Consider the following 17,286-nt stretch of genomic DNA (forward strand, 5'->3'; position numbering starts at 1 on the left):
CTGCTAGAAAATGCTCGTTCCCCTCTGAGCTTCAGCCTGGCTTAAGGCTGCATTAGGAGCAGCTGGTCAGCTGACCTGAGAGAGCGTCTAGGAGGGTACGGGTGTACTAGCTCAGAGAGGTAGGGTGGAGTGACGCCATTTAAGGCTTTAACCCCTGTGAACCCACAGCCATTTAACCTTAAAGGAAAATGATGTGGGTTATCACAAAAATGAAGGGGACCACATAGAACAGGGACATTCAATGTACATGTTACACTGGTGTCACCGTGGGCCCATTCATTCATTTATTTTCACAACCGCTTCATCTGCTGTCGCAGGGAGCTGGAGCCAATCCCAGCTGACTGAGGGCGTGAGGCAGGGGACACTCCGGGTGCGATGTCAGTGCACCGTGGAGCCACACAGAGACGCAGACAAACACACGCACACCTACTGCCATTTGGGACCAGCTAATTAACCTGAAGTGCATGTTTTTGGAGGTGGGAGGGAGAACCCGGAGAGAACCCACACAGACACGGGGAGAACATGCAAACTCCACACAGAGCAGGACGCAAACCCGGAACCGCCTTGTTATGCGGCGACAGCACTACCCACTGTGCCACCGTGCTGCCCTCCCGGGTTAAAAGCAAATAACAGAATTTTAAAATGAATCCTAAAATATATCGGCAACCAATCCTAATTGAAGCATACCCATACTACCAACCCACACTGCCTGCATAGACATTTACATGTTGCAATTTAGTATGATACCAAAAAGGAAAGGAATCATGATTCCGGCAGTAAGTATGGCGGAAAGGGATTCACTCAAAATTAACGGATATAACCTCAATGGTCTTTCTACAATCCCTTTCTACAAACCAGCATAGCAATTTATGTACAGCGTCAATGGAAAATAAAAGAACAATGGAACAGGTAACAAGATGTTGAAAGATTTTGATAGTGACAAAGGAGGTGCCAGATCTAATCAAACAAGTGCCAATCTGAGACATCCCGGATGCTGTTCCACCAGGATCCAACACAAATTAAGCCCTAAACGGGCGACTGTTCCCTTTTTCACTTCTGGAATTGCTGTGTCTATGGCAAGCCCTCTGTTGCATATCACCTTTGATGTGTGTCTCTGCAACCCAGGCCACTTTGTGGTTTCCCAGAACATACAGTGGGGGACAGCAACACCTGCCTGCAGTTTCATATCTTGTAAACTCCAAGAAACAGAATGGCAGGAGTGCTTGGTTTATTTAGTCATGCAGGGACAAAGACTGAAACCTGCCTTGAAGCCCTTGGAATAGAGCCTGACATAAATGCGGGTTTTGTTCTTATTAAACCAAAGCATTGTTTATTATAAGACCTTTTATTCTGTCTGTTGCTTGTCATTCTTTTCCCTGTTCAGATATCCGGGGCCTACAAACCTTTATGGACCAGGCGTCACGATTGGGTCTCGACGTTTCCTTGCAGAGAGTGGATCGGAACATCAGCCGAGTCTTTACTGACCTTTTCAACACAATGCGCACCGAGGAGCTCAACCGTTACAGGGACACTCTGCGGCGGGCTGTTTTGCTCATGAGCCCTCGGGGTGCGCAGGTTTTCATTCACCAGGTAAGCAACACTGAAGCCACTTGATCAGCAACCTGAGCATACAGAGACTGAAAGGAGTATGCAACAAATAAGATGGATATGAACATGTAGTTGTCAATATCAATTTCATTTCTTTTAAATTTAAGGAATGAAACACAGCAAAATGATTAAAAAGATTCAAAGACAAGATTCAAAACGGAGACAAGCCCGTCTGTACCTCAGGATTCCTGTCCAAATAAGAACACATGGCAGATATTAGACTGAAATATATTATGGGTCCAACAGTGAGTTGGACCATGTTTCAATTATCAATATTCTACTTTAAATGTATTCGATATGTTGCTGGGCAGCAGGAACATCTACAATGAAATATTAATTCAGCCTTCGCTGTGCTGCCCGCAAAGAGAGTTGTGTTTGCTGTACAGGTTGACCGCACTGTGTATAACCCCAGGCAACATTAAAACAAGGTCAATGTTGGCTATCTATATGTTAACTTGGAGGCTTATCCATCCTCTATTTACGCCTCCAAAATCAACATTATAGCTGTTGAAGCAAAGAATATGTTGTAGCTCATCACCATTCAGATGCCCTCTCATTAAAACATTTCATGAGAGACAACCTGTGCTGTAGGACTATCCCTAACTTATTTACAGTAAAGTAAAAATAATTGGTTTTACCATAGCAAATTTACCATAGCAAAATATTTCTCCTTGCACCTCAACATTGGCACCCAGAAGTGGAAGATTTTCCTGAAATCATCTGCAATTTACTTTCCTTTGACAACATGGTGAAAACATTGAGGAATAATAAAGAATTATAGTGTGTTGACAGTGTTGAGGAGTACATGCAGTTAGTAGTGTAAATCTTGCAGTGGCTTACTTGTACATTAACTATGTACATTGTTACACACTTGGTACTCTAATGACTTTTACCGTGTTTTTTCTGTTTACTGAAAATGAAAACAGAACATTTTTGGCTATAAAAGGACATAATTTTTGAAGTCTCAACTGCAATTGAACTCCGTGTGACCTGCTTCATATTTCATCCTTACTGCTGTGAGGGCATGCCAATACATTAGTAACTCACATGGATTGTTCTCTGACTCTTGTATGTCGTTGTTTGAATGATGATAATTGTCTACAAAACCCAAGCTGATAATCTTTTGCACTTTCCCATGAATAGTGGGATATTCCGGTTTTGGTTCCAGTTTGTTTGTTTATCAGAAGGATTATGGAAAACCTATTGGCCTAGTTCTCCTGAACCTTTGAAGGGTGCAGCATCAGCCAAGGAAGAACCCAGTACATTTTGGAATGGATCCAAATCATTTTTCACTTTTGCAGAATAAGTTGGATTTAGCTATGTGTTGTCCCCTGTTCCCTGGATTAAGACAGCAGCTGTTGTTATGAGAGCCAGAGGAGTAAGGATGTCACAACATGTTGGCAGCAATTTTTTGTCTTCATATAAAATGCTATAAGACTTTTCCTGAAAATGTTGACTTGAAATACACAGCCGTAGTGTTTTGGGGGTTTTTTTTTGTTGGTTTTGTCTTTTGTCATATCATACGTCGATGTGACATCGACGTATGATATGACACATTCGACATAAGCAAGGTCTTATATCTTATATCTTTTTCATTTCAACATTTGAATTGAACTAGGAGTCTGCCTTCGTCTTCAAACCCCACTTCTTCTAAATTACCACTTTAAAAAAGAAGAAGCCAATGTGTTCATCGTTGGTTTATTTTTGTTGTCTTGTTCCAAGGACATTGAGACATTTCCTTGAATGTCACTCACATTATAAAGAAGACTAACCCTTTGTTTTGACATTTCTGGATGCCACGTGAGTATACTTACCATCTAACTTAGTGAAGACAAGTTAATGTTACAGAGTATAGATGAAGGGAACTATAAATGTCATGATGGTATATTGAATATTGTGTGGTATAGAGAAAAAAAATATAAAACCTATAAGATATACATCCACATGTTTGTCTCTGTTTATTGCGTATGGAGCAAATTACACTTAGGTATTGTTGGAGAAAATCCCACTGAGACATGGGATGGTATTGTGTTAGAAATGTAATGCACTGTTGTCCAGAGCTGATTTTGTGTCTTGAAACAAAAAAAAAAATCCATATTATACAGTACTTGTATATATACAGTATATTGATATTGTATGTGTCTCAAGAAAGACTGTAATTAGACTATGGCGCAGAAAACTTACAAGTGCACATACAAACTGTAGATATATTTTTCATCTTTTGTTAGAATTTAATCTTGCTTTTCATAGTTTGCATTCTTCATCATTCCTTATTCAACTAGAACAGAATGTCTTTAGGATAAAGAAATAAGTAGGGCCTCATATTTGGCACTGTACCCAAATGCTGCTGTGAATATGTGAATATATTCAGTGGTGGAAATCTGTTAATTCATCAAAGATTCATTTATACTTTGGTAATGAGAGGAAATGTAAATATGTTAATGTCTGTATGGAGATTGATAATGATTTTGTAGGGAGATATTCATGATAGCCTGATAAAAATCCGTTTAGCTGCAGTGGAGACTGGAATTCTACAGAATACTGGATCTAAAAATCCTCACAGGTTTTTTCATGCTCAGGGGATAATTTTTAACTACACTTGTCAATCAGTCAGTATGTACTCTGTGGCCAGTTTCCATGTCTGAAGAACCAGACAGTTAAATTACATTTCAAACATGCATTGGGGACATTCTAAAGGTGTGTATCTTCATGCTGGTTTCTTTGTCACTATCTGAGTAATATCTTGTGACAGTGACCATCTTATCTGGGTCCCCTGAAGTCTAAAATAACAACATAACAGATACTATTATAAAACATTGTTTAGTGCCTTTGTGGTAGCTTTTATTGCTGAAATCCAAAATGTATGAATGGCTATTTGGGGGCATTCTTGAGACTTCAATTGGTTATTTTGGGTTCATTATTTCATTCATTCCTTTTTGGCTCATTAATGTGAAGGAATTGTGTTGTACACTTCAGCTAAATGTCACTCGTTGCAGCCAGAGGTGACTATAAGGTGTAGCGGCAGCCCCATGGTGAATGCAGCTGAAGTGCCATTTGTCATAACCTTTGGCTGTAATAACTTTACACAATAATCACAAAATGCTGTCTCCAGTATCACAGTAGAAGATGGTTGATATACATCGAATCAACTACCTCACTTTATGTGTCAAAACCAGAAATGACTACAAATATCTCTAAACTGACCGGCTATGTTGTTCCTTCATAGGAATGCAGTAAGATTCTTAAATGTATTTGTGCGGATTTGCTCCTCTGCAAGGTCATTGGGCGTTGAAGGAAATATGTCTTAGGGTAGATTTATGAGAGGCGCGTTTTCGGGCCTACAATTTATCAAAGGGCTACTTTAGGTTGGCCGTACTGATAACTTTAATGTGAAGAGATAAATTCGTAGGACTAACATCAAATAAGACGTTAGTGTATTCTAAGCCCCTCTGCTTTTTCTGGTGATGCTGTATTTCCCTCAGTTGTATCCTGTCACACCTCGGTTGTCACTTTTACAGCCCTCTCTCAGACCATTTCTCAGATACTGAACAAGATGCATATTTAATTGCCAATGTCTTCTGCTTGTGCCAAATGTCTGGGCTCTTATATTCTCTCATTCAGACAGTTGCCATTTCTTGTTCAGTTTTGGCTATGAGAGGATGTAGTGTCTTATGTCAACTGCAGTCTTGCCTCGTTCCTGACACCCAGCTATTCTCTGCTCCCTTCATGATCAGTAACTTCACTCTGGGCACGCAAGGCTTTCGGATGAGCATAAAATTGGATTTTAAGCTTTTAAGTTGTCCCACTTCTGTGTGCTAGTGTAGCATGATTTTGTATCATTTACATAAAATGACATTTAGGTAACTATTTTACTTTTTCATGATTTTTGTGTGACTAAACTCATTTCATATGAGTTGCCAAGGGTGCAAACATTGAGCTTCACATCGTGAAGATCCTGCAATTTGATTTAGCCCCTGTGGAATGTGACTTTGTGACATTCATTTCAGCCAATATAGATTAAAATGCTTTAAGCAACTGAAACACCTGTATTGGACATGAATTATTTAATATATGAATATCACATTTAAAAACTAAAAAAGACAATGCTGAAATCAAACCTGTAATGCACACACACATACACACACACACACACACACACACACACACACACACACACACACACACACACACACACACACACACACACACACACACACACACACACACAGAGATTTTAGAGATTATAATTAACAAAAAATTAAATTTTATGTGTAAAACCGTTGTTATGCTTTTGGTCAGATACAAATGATATGCTTGCTTTTATCAATAACGTTCTGTCCCTGCTCATGGGACGGGGGCCTCCTGAAAGTATTTGTGTGAAGGGAAACAGAATGGGTGGTGACAACTGGCTCGCCAGCTCTGCAGTCTTGTTGATGGATGGAACAGAGAGGCTGGGTGAGGTCTGCCTCCTGTGTGGTGGCTACACAACGCTTTGAGAGTGACAAGCACCGATGCCTGCTGCCAGGAGAGGTGAGAGGGATTCAGAAATGTAGGAGGGTAAAGCAAGGCAGACAGGAAGACACAGAGAAACAGAGAGAAAGAGTTAGAGAAAGAGAGAGAGCATAAAGAGAATACAATAGGAGGAAGCGAGACAAAGGGAGAAAGATGCAAAGTTAAAGGTAAATGATCAGAAAACGCTGGGGAGTTGTAAGGGGCTTCTACAACATAAAAAGCTCTTCTGTGAGAAACAGTAATGGGTGAATCTAATGGAAGAGATGGCGGGCAAGAGAGACAGAAGGGACGAGTGCGTAGAGACTTGAGGATCTGACAGAAAGGATCTTTTTAAGAAGGGATGGCTTTTAATGTCAGTTCGAAATGATGGCTTTTGTGTTCAGAAATAATTAACGGATGCATTTTAACATCAGGGTGATGTGCAAATACTTTGACAGTATGAATGTAATGTCTTTCGCAACATATCAAATGTGGAAAGATAAAACGACTGTAGCACACATCGCTCCCATTGCAGCAATTAAAAAGAACTATGTTACTTTTTGTGACTCAAGCAGACTAAATTGTTACCATTGTCCTCATGAAACTTTAATCCTCCACACCTCGTCTTTTAGTGTATTGAAATGATGAGATAAGCATAAAAAAACACAAATTATTATAGTGTTTTCAAATTTTATTTTCACACCATTTCCAATTATTATTATTATTATTATTATTATTATTATTATTATTATTATTATTATTATTATTATTATTATTATTATTATTAAATAACATGTTTCCATTATTATTAGTTTAATTCCTAATTCCAGAGACACCACACTGACGCTGTCGTTTTTTTAAAAATTTGATAGGTGTGTTTTTTATTTTCTAAACAGTATATATCGGTTCATTAATCATGTTTTTGCAAACCACTATGTGTTTTTGACTCATTTTGCATGTTTCATTTGTTTGGGAGGGCAGGCTTTTCACTCCATAACTGACGCTCTTTACTCATGTTTTCAAGTTGCAGAATGTGCCCTTGAGCCTCTTATTTCTTTCTCAGTCTACCATTCATAGTACCATCCCTGACAAATGATATATCTCTAACATCCAAATATGTTTTAAAGCTCTAGCAAATAAAAGCAAATATACTGCAACTGGTTTGATTCTCCAACAGAGTGGCATGAATTCGACTTTCCTCCTGTTTGCACTCTATTCCAAAATGGATTCAACAAGAGTTCATCAAAGCTTGATAAAGTGATTCATTCCAGTACAGTTACTTATTTTGTTCTTTTTTTCTTCTTAGTTTTCATATGTCCTCCTCCAGTGACTTCACTTCATTTCTTTTCTGAATGCTGAAAAAAGCTGAAAAAAAATGTGTCTACTCATTTGAATGCAAGACAAACAAGGTTATGGTGTCAGAAACAGATTCACTTGTCAAAACCTGTGAATAGCTGATTACAAAAAGACCTTGTGACACTTGAGTGTGAGATGTAATAAATACATCTGTCCTTACTATAAATTGCATTTTGATGCCAAGATCTCTTCCATCTTCTTGTCACTTGTGGATAGTGATTTAAAACCAAGCCTGACTTGATATGCCATTATGGGGTGCTTTGGGAAAAGACAGCGATGATGGCTTTTCGTACTTGGGGAATTCAGTCATTGACATGAAAGTTTGTGAAGCTCAACAAAGACAGACAAACAGAGACATACAAAAGAATGCAAATCTCACAGTTTTCTTTCACATTTTTCTGGCATGAAAAAGTCTCAGATACACCTTCACTGGAAAATCTCACTGTCATGTATTTCACTATTTTATAGTCAGTGTCACAGATTGAAATCATTGTGGAAAAAAGAAACATTTGAAGATAGAGTCCACTATAAAGTGAAGATGACAGGGTGTGTATAACCCTGGTTAACTATTGTGAGTTATAGCTGCTTCTACATGAAAGTGTTTCAGTTAGTCATGCCACCAGCAGTCCTTTTAGTGAGCCAGCCTAAACTGGGAGCTCGATATTGGGAATGTTGGCTGGGAACCGGAGCTGGACCTACTCAGCAGCCTCCCTGTGAACACAGCTGGACGGGGACTGACAGTAATGGCAGGGAATATACTACAGAGGATTTATAGTCACTTGGGTCAGACCCACAATAAGACGGGTCCAGATGGGGACAGCAGAGGTGTGAATCGGAATTACAGTGAGTCAGCCTCAGAGGGCAGGAGTCAAGGCAAGCAGGAAAACAACCTTGATGTTACTGTACTGAAAGAAGATGGGATGCTTCTTTGCTCTTTTCAGAACCAAACTTAATGAAACATACCGGACCGGCAAAAGCATGTTTTTTATCATTAACCTCAGTCACCTCAGTTATTTCTTCACTCCTTTAATATTTTTGTTAACTTTGAATGTTTAAATTGTATGTAGTCTTATCAAACATGACATGATTTCAGCTAAATATCCCTTTCTCAGTCTCAGAATGTTGCTTCATCTTATCTGCAACATTTTAGGTTGTCGTCATACTAAAGAGAAAAGAGGACACAATGTTGCTCCAACAATACGTCTTGACAGTAAGGACTAGTATTCACTTTGTGCTCTTCCGTTTTGCAGATGAAACAATTGAGTACAATTCTATAGATATGCTCAATCCCTGCTTCATCCCTCATTCCTCCTCGTGATCTATTACTGCCAGTTCTGTCTACGCCCCCTCCATGTGTCTAATGAGTTAGGCCAGGTACAATTAGAAAAGTCCAATAGTGCTTTTCTGGCTGATTGTTGTGCTTTCTTATTGCCGTAGAAGAAATATACTTGCAATCGCCCAGAAGATTCATTCGGAATGGCCCAGAATACAGATGGAGGCCACTGTGCACATCCTTTGAAATCACAGGTTTGGAGAGTTCATAGAGGTGACAGACTAAATAACGCATCAAGGATGTGCTGAGCAAGGACAGTTGATAGTTTTATATAGGAGATGCTCTACAGAAAATTTGTAAACAGACAGTGGAAGAGTGAGGATTTATGTTTCATATGTATTGATTGTATCACATTTTTTGTTAAAAATGCTGGGCTACAGCCTAAAAATGACAAATGTATATGATTTTGATGGTTTCTTATTTCAAAGACACAATTATTGCCTTAAAAAGATTACATAATTAGAATTGCTTACTTTCCTGCATCTAGTGTTATTTGTTAAAGTTTATTAGTGTTATTTGTTAAAAGGCTAGCCAAGGTCAGTGGATAGAAATTAGCTTTTGCCACACGAGGTTTGAGTGAAGTACTGTATGTGCAGTATGTGAAATAAAAAAAAACCCAACTTGCACTCTCTAACTGTGTCACAGCCCACAAAAAGTCTATCAAAGAATGAATTTCTATATTTTTCCCACCATACATTTTTTTGTGGTACTGCTCACAATTTCATAGAAAACCACATACACAGATGAACATTACAGCCTTGATGTTAATAAAATATAAAACTGTGAGGTATGTTGATGTGTTGAGAGTCAGCTGTGACCTGGGAGGGCATATGACATTTTTAAGGGTGCTTTTGATGGTGAAACACAAAAAAAACCTCTGCTTTAGAGGAAGTACTTCAGTGATTACTGTAAGTATTGCAGCTTTATAACATTGAGATACTTGCAAAGAAACAATTTATCAAACAAACTTTGGAATCTATGCAGCAAAGGCTGAGACCATAAAAGCCTCCTCTATGAACAAAGCCGTTGGTTTTTTCAGTGGAAATAAATATTTTATGGCAGAGTTATTGCACAATCTGTGTCAGGGCTATTGACATCATGTTTAAAAAGAAATTCTATGATGGGGCAGGATAAGTGGGAAAGAATCATCAGAGAACTATTACCTCCAGTGACCATCTGCTGCGGGCCGAAGATTAAGAGGTGTACAGAGTTTATCTTGCTTGCTGTCTGCTGGCATTGCTCCCTCCTGGCTTAACACTGCCACCTCTGGACCCCCAAACATCTTCCCCTGACCCTCACCACTGCACCGCTATTTTATTTTTCTCCCAGTAACAGTGTGACAAATTGAGCCTGCCACAAAACGATCCATCATTGCCCTACATCTCATCATCTTCTACCCATTCCTTCCTACTTTTCTTTCTCTTTGTCCTCTTTCCTTTTTTGTCCCTGCTACAGGACAGTCCTTCTTTTCCTCCTCACTATTTTTCTAATTTTAATGGTTTTATGTTTCTATACACATGGACACTTTTTTTGTTGTTGTATTTATCTCATAGCCTCATCTCAATTTGTCTGTTCTCTTATTGGTGTTATTCTTACTCTATATTGTCCTGCTGTGTATGTCTCCATTTCTCTTCCTCTCTTTATTTCTCCTCATCTTCTCTACAAACCTGTTTTGTTATGTAACATACAGATGCATTATTTCTCTGCAGTAATTTAATACTTAAATGCATACAGTACAAAATAATTGCTGTGTCTGATTGCTCAGTTTATAATCTAATATATTTTTGATTTTTTTTTTTTTAAATCTGGCCCTGGCTTGACGAAGAGAAGGAAATATTGCCTGTTTTGTATTAGTAAATTCTGCAAAGCCATGTAATTTTTTTCTCCAAAATAAGCAAAGTGTTTGTACCCTGGAGAAGCTGTAGACTGCACAAAGAAAACAGTAATTGCTCAGCATAATAAATAAACGGGACAGGTTGACAGGTAAGTGATGGATGACCCCCCTCTGTCAGTGAAGTTCCTCCTAGGTTCAGAAGTTGTTTTGCATTAAATATACAACCTTCAGCATGACACATTATAACAAAGTAGGTTAGACCAACAAAATTGGAAAGCAAAAAACCTAAAAAAAGAAATTAAAAAAAAAACCTCACCCTTTCCAGTAAGTATTTCATAGGTGGGAAGAATAATCAAGAAAAATGGTTGTATTTCCCAAACTCTGGCATTGAAATTGGTTGGCAAGCTCTTTAGCTGATGAATCATTATTACTTTCAGACGCATGAATCATCTGTGGATGAGGGCTTTTCATAAATAAGTAAAACCAGAGAAAGAGAAATATGGTGTATTTGAGGTGATGCCTTATTCAAATCCGTTAATCAATAACAATCAGACAATTATCTGAAAGGGGACAGAGGGCTTTCTAAGGGTACATAAATTGAAGGCTGTCTTATCAATGATGACGGCAGCAGAAAAAGTGACTGAACGACATGTTAGTGGCACTTGTGTCCCATGATTGATCATGTGGTCATATGGTCACTCTAACCTTCGCCTTTATGTTTCAGCTGCAGTACAAAATAAGCATCAAAAATCTTCCCTGGTAAAGTTTTCACTGGCAGCAGCCACATACAATCATTCTGACAGAGGGTGATAAACTTTGAATGATATGTTTGGTTATTATATCATAGAACCCTCTTAGGAAAATTTAATTTCCACATGAGGGATGACAGTTAACCTCTCAAATGGCACCTGCTGAAATTTTAGTCATTTATCTTGTATCAGACATCTTTTAAATAGCTGTCCCACCCTCCGATCCTGTTTTCTTTTGAAGTCAGTAAACAGCGGGACTCGAACACAGTAGAAGTCACTAAAATATGTCAAACAATCTGATATACACTGTATATTATATATATTTTAATTTGTGTATACATATGTTTTAATTTTAATTTTAATTTGAGTTGTGGAGACATTCTTAAGCCATATTTAAGTTTTTGCAAACTACTATCATAGTTAATACTCTTATTAAATTGGAATTGTCAACAAATACAGCTTCTTTGTCGTGGTGTGTTAATAGCTTTATCACTCACATATATTTGTCTCCCTAAAGCATAATATGAGATGCAATTACACCAAAACTCAGCAATATTGTTGGAAAGTTCTGTGTCTGTGAAATTGTTGCTGCAAGCTCAAGTTTATTGCCCAATTCCCAAGTGGCAGCCTCAAAATACAGTGAGAGTTATAAGGGTAATTACGAAACCAACCACTTTGAAAACATGTGCTGGATTGTTACCTGAGACACAACCTATTGCAGTCCTAAAGCACTGTGGAAAGCATTCAATTAAAGTGCAGCCTCTGTGGAAGGAATATAAATTTCAAATCCAGTGCAGGCATCCTATTATCTTTTCCCTGCCTGCTTTACTTGCTTACCGTCTTTTTTTCAAAAAAAAAATATCATATATATATATATATATATATATATATATATATGTATATATATATATATATATACAGTATATATTTTTCTTTGTCATTACATTCCCAGCTCATATAGTTTAAAGATGTGACCAGCCACTGTATATCAGTATATCACACATGCATAAGTGGATATTGTGTGTGTAGATATAGAAACAGGTGGCATTATTTAGTGAAGACCGGTTCTCAATATCCACACAGTTGTGCAGATTGTAAAGTCAGTTTACCTACAGATGAGGCCCATAAATTATCTGTCAGTATGTGTCTCGTCTATCTGTCGTTTAGTCTTCAGGAAGTTGCCAGAACAGCTTGTTATTGCAGCTGCCTCTGATTTGTTTGTTAGCCTCAGGTCTGTTGGTTATAAAGAAATTCAAATGTAAGGTAAAAAAAAAAGTGTTTTCTTACCGAACAGCAGCTACGATGAAATGTTTAAAATAGCATTTGATTGATAAAACATGTTTTAACTTTTTTTTTTTTTTTTGCAGATGGATATTCATTTTCTGTTTGATATCTTGACATAAAAAATTTATTCAATTCAAATTTAGTTCATGTTGCTGCACAGAAATTTCATAATAATAGACGCAGACAACTTGCACACGGTTTCAAACTAGCAGCACAGACAATCAATGAGCCAGTTTCAGTATCCTACCAATGTATGGTGTTGAATCTTTGTCAAAAAAGGGTCACAGTGGAGTTGACCTATGGCCTTGTAGATATAAACTCATCAAAGCATCATTGTGATATCTCATTAGATATCTTTGTGAATGTTTTTTTTTTTCTTCTTGTAATTGGCATATGAGTTTTTCAGTTGGGACTAAACATGGGTTACAGGAGGTCGCAGTGAGTGATCTGTGACCTGTAACATACAACCAGCTAACCTTTTAGTTTCAACTGACAAGTAAGTAGGGGTTTTTAAGTAGGGGTTTCAGACCTCATTAATTGCATCATCCTTTACTTAGCTTAAAAAGTATTTTAGGTTCCCGCATATCATCTTGGGTGTTATACACTGTGTCACAGTTGTTCAGTAGAAAAATTTGTGCAGCAGATCATCAACACATTAATATGGAAAGCTGTTGTTCTGAGTCATTCCCACATGGCTGTGGGAGTTTCATATGGCTGTGAGCAGTTTTATAATTGCACTGGTTGATTTGGTTTTATATTGGGAGTATTGAATGAAATCCTTAACTGGCTTTGTTATGAACATTCTTTTGACATTCTAGACTCATATTTTCCACTTTCCATTTAATGTTGCTTTATTCATTGTGAAAATACTCACCCCTGATCTCATGTTTCAGATGTACAGTTGAACTTTATCACATCAGCAATTCTTCCATCAAATTAAATTGTCAGAAATGCTGTTCATGAATACCTGAATCCATTTCTTGTTGCTTCTATTTCCATGCATGCTCTCCTCAACTCCTCCTCTCTCTTTTCTCCAGAGGAGGGTTTATACTGATGTTTTATCAAGCACTTTTTTCCTCCACACCTACTGTTTATAGGTCAGTGTAGTGCTACTTTCAACCTCAGGTATAATCTGTGTCTATAATTTTTACCCAAGCAGAAACTTACGAGTTCAGAGGTCTTCTACTACTCCTGGAGAACATACTTTTCTTGTCTCACTGTAGTGATAATCAGGATGCCCCAGCTGAGCACAACAGAGAATTCTTATTATTAAACTAGATTTGGATTCAAGACAAGATTAACCTGCCCTGTTTCTGTAGGGTTGCCATGTACCTGCTGCATTCAGCTCACAACACCAATGCTGTGGATTAAAAAGGATTTGTCAAGCATGATTGCTCCCTTGTCATTTCCTCTTTCCTCCTTTTTTCCCTGTTTCATCATTCCCACTAATTATCTTGGTGCGATGACTGAACTAATTGGCCACCTCGACTCGAACTGAACTATTTGTTACCTAGTCTTCTGTAGACTACCCCCACACACAGTGCCTAATAAAAGCAACTATAATTGGACATTGTGGGTATTATTATCACAGCAATATCTGTCATAAATTCGATCAAGGTTCATGTCCAAATTCAAAGCCTGCCAGGGTGATTAGTGTCTTCAAGTAATTATTATATTCACTGAAGTCTATTCCACATGTCAGGTTTGTCCTTTTTTATTTCATTTACAACCTACACCGGTTTGAACACCAACCTAATATGAACAAACTTATGTCCGCAGTTATTCTCATACAAGGGGATCCAAACATTTAAGATATTCTTTGAAAATAGGATCCAGTGATCTCTTTGTGTAGTTTTTTTTCATCTAATTAAATGAGAGCTGATATAAAAGCCTATGGAGAAAACTGTCATAAAGTCTTATTAAAATGTCTTCATTCCATTGCAGCTAAGCTCTCAAGAGGTTTTCATTATATTGCTGCCCTGTTGCTTTAGAAGCACTTGCAATACAGACTTAATAATAAATAGCTGAAATGCGTAAAAAAGTTGTAGAAATGGAACTGTTTGTCATCCAATGATTAAACAGCATGTCATTTGTACATTGAAAGATGCTATTAGTACCGGTATATATTAATTACAATTTATGGCGCGCTCCCCCAGCTCAGGGAGAACCAGTGAAGCATCCCGTGAAGCCTGATGAGAGGAAGTGTTAGACAGGTACTTTGAGACTACAGGGAGGGCACAGGAGATGTATGTATGTATGGATGGATGGATGGAGGGACGGATGGACGAATGGACAGATGAGGAGGCAGTCAGTCCAGGATACCCGGCAGAATCTCCTCCAGATCCCCCTCTCAAGCAGGACGTCTCAGCCTTCTATTCAAAAAGCAGTAATTGTATCATTTTTCAAACTCCTTGCTTCTGTCTGACTGTGAGACTGGCCCCATTAATCAAACTAATGGAGAAGTAAGTGATTTCAAAATATAGGCTTTGATCACGCTCTTTTTAGCCTCTTTCACTTCCCCGCCTCCTTCTCAGCACTGGGAATCCCACTCCTCTCACCCTCACCCTCCCGTATCATTTTTTCTCAGGGCTCTCCTGGTGTCCATCATGACCTGCTGTGTAGAAAATCACTGTGTATAAGAAAGATGCATTTTTATTGAGCTTTTAGTCAATAAAAAGCCTTGCCTCTCCACATTCTAGCAGTGTTTCAACTCTTCAGCTCAAAGTACACCTGATTTCCAATGTGGCAGGGCAACAAGCAGTTCCCAAGGGTTGCAGAAAAGTCATAGAGGACTAAACGGGTAGCCCCCCACCCCACCCCACCCAAAGAGTCACTGTTTGGAGACGTTATTGATCTTGATGAGGCAGATTAAATTAAAGTGCTCCTCAGGTACGCTGAATACAGTAACCTGCCAGCAATAAAGCAGCAGAACATTATGGAGGCCAATACCAGAGCACAATGGCAAATTAGATTCCTTCCAGGCAAGCCGTTAACCACTGTTTGTACAATAACGTGTGATTTCTTTGATGCAACCAGTGGTCTTGAGGAAATACAAAACAGGAAACAAACCTAATATTTTAAAAATAAGCATAACATTTAAGAAATTGTTGCTTTAATTACCCCAGGGGGTTTTCTGGAAATGACTGCCTATAAAGACCCTATAAAAGTATGAACCCTAAACAATTATTAAACATGTTTATGCATATTGCACTTGTACTTGAGGTAACTATACAATCACTACTAAGAACAAATAACAAAAAATGTTTAAAAATAGGACTCATTTCCTATATTAATATAATATTGGAATAAAACTGATAAGACTACATTTAATATGTCAATATACTTTTAAGGAAATGAATATGTGGCTGCCTTTCCTTAATCAACAAATGTTCATCCTGGAATGCATATAAAAAAATAGCCTCTTATGGTATGCATTAACAGTCCGCTCATCTCTTTTCACCATTTGTCATGTATTCCAGAGGATGTTTCACCTTTTCAAGGCAAAGCACAGGTAGTCATATAATCTTTCTCGATTTCTTACTTCAAACAGCCAAGTTGTGAACACAACCCTGCTGCACAGGCACACCACGCTTACAACTGTCTTACTTTTCCAAAGCATTATTCAAGTGGTTGCTTCTGTAGAGCTGAGTCTCAACCCCTGAGATCACGTTTGAGCATGAATGGTCTTTTTCTGGCGCTCCATTCTTCTTATCATACACATCTACCATACAGAAGGGGCCTGCCCTGTACACGTACATCTGGACTCTTTCCAGCAGCCACGGAGTGGTATTTTATTCAGTCCTCTTAATGTTTCCTGAAGAGGTTATTGAAAGGCTGAGAGAGTAAAAAGCTAGAACACATTGGCACCTTTCATTAAAAGCACACCTTTTATTTTCCTCACAGCAGTAGCCGGATGATGTATACCTGTAGAGACGGACAACAACAGTGTTGATATTACAGAAAAGTAGCATTTACTTTTTTACTTCCTTAACTGGTACATTTCTGCCTTATCTTCCCTGGGAAGGTGATAAGAAGTCTGTCAGGTAAAGACTCATTGTTAGGGGATTAACATTGATATTGATAAGGCCATATATTAGCATCTAGTTTTCCTCCTTATTATGCATTAGGAAGACAAAAAATGTCTATGCATCATATTGACACTTATTGTAATACAATGGTCAATAGACATCAGGTGCTGAGGTATTGGAACATTATTTCCACCAACTATTTAGAGACATCTTGAGGCTGGCCATTTAACAATAGCAATGAAGTTTGGGAATTGCTTTTAACCTTGTGGCAGAAAGGACATGAATTAAGTGTTTCTGAGATATTTTATATTCTTAAATCAATATATTTGAACACCTTCAAATATTGATGTAGTATTTCCCTCCAATTTCCTTGATGAAATCCCCTTGGTTTGCCTTTTGATTCTTTTAATGTCCAGGTTTTAGATGATTCATGTCTGTGTTGCAGTGGCGAGGGAAAAAAATCCCTATGCTAATGGAAACATACAAAACTCAAAAGATCAGTTATTGATAATTTCTTCACAGATGGTACAGTCTTATGTCTGTGTTTATGCATACAAGACAATCTCTCTGTCATTGGATCTGTTGCAGAACGTCATTTAGAAT

The 17,286-nt window shown here is 38.1% G+C and overlaps 1 protein-coding gene across 1 annotated transcript in view; it reads left to right on the forward strand.

Moving 5' to 3' along the window:
• Window positions 1-17,286, forward strand: part of grid1a (glutamate receptor, ionotropic, delta 1a) — a 163,492-nt gene that overhangs the window by 94,012 nt on the left and 52,194 nt on the right. The window contains exon 3 of the mRNA XM_068327238.1: window positions 1,385-1,590. Coding sequence (XP_068183339.1) covers window positions 1,385-1,590 — 206 coding nt within the window. The remainder of the gene's footprint in view (window positions 1-1,384; window positions 1,591-17,286) is intronic.

The sequence above is a fragment of the Antennarius striatus genome, chromosome 11, assembly GCF_040054535.1.
Source record: "Antennarius striatus isolate MH-2024 chromosome 11, ASM4005453v1, whole genome shotgun sequence".
Taxonomy (NCBI): domain Eukaryota; kingdom Metazoa; phylum Chordata; class Actinopteri; order Lophiiformes; family Antennariidae; genus Antennarius; species Antennarius striatus.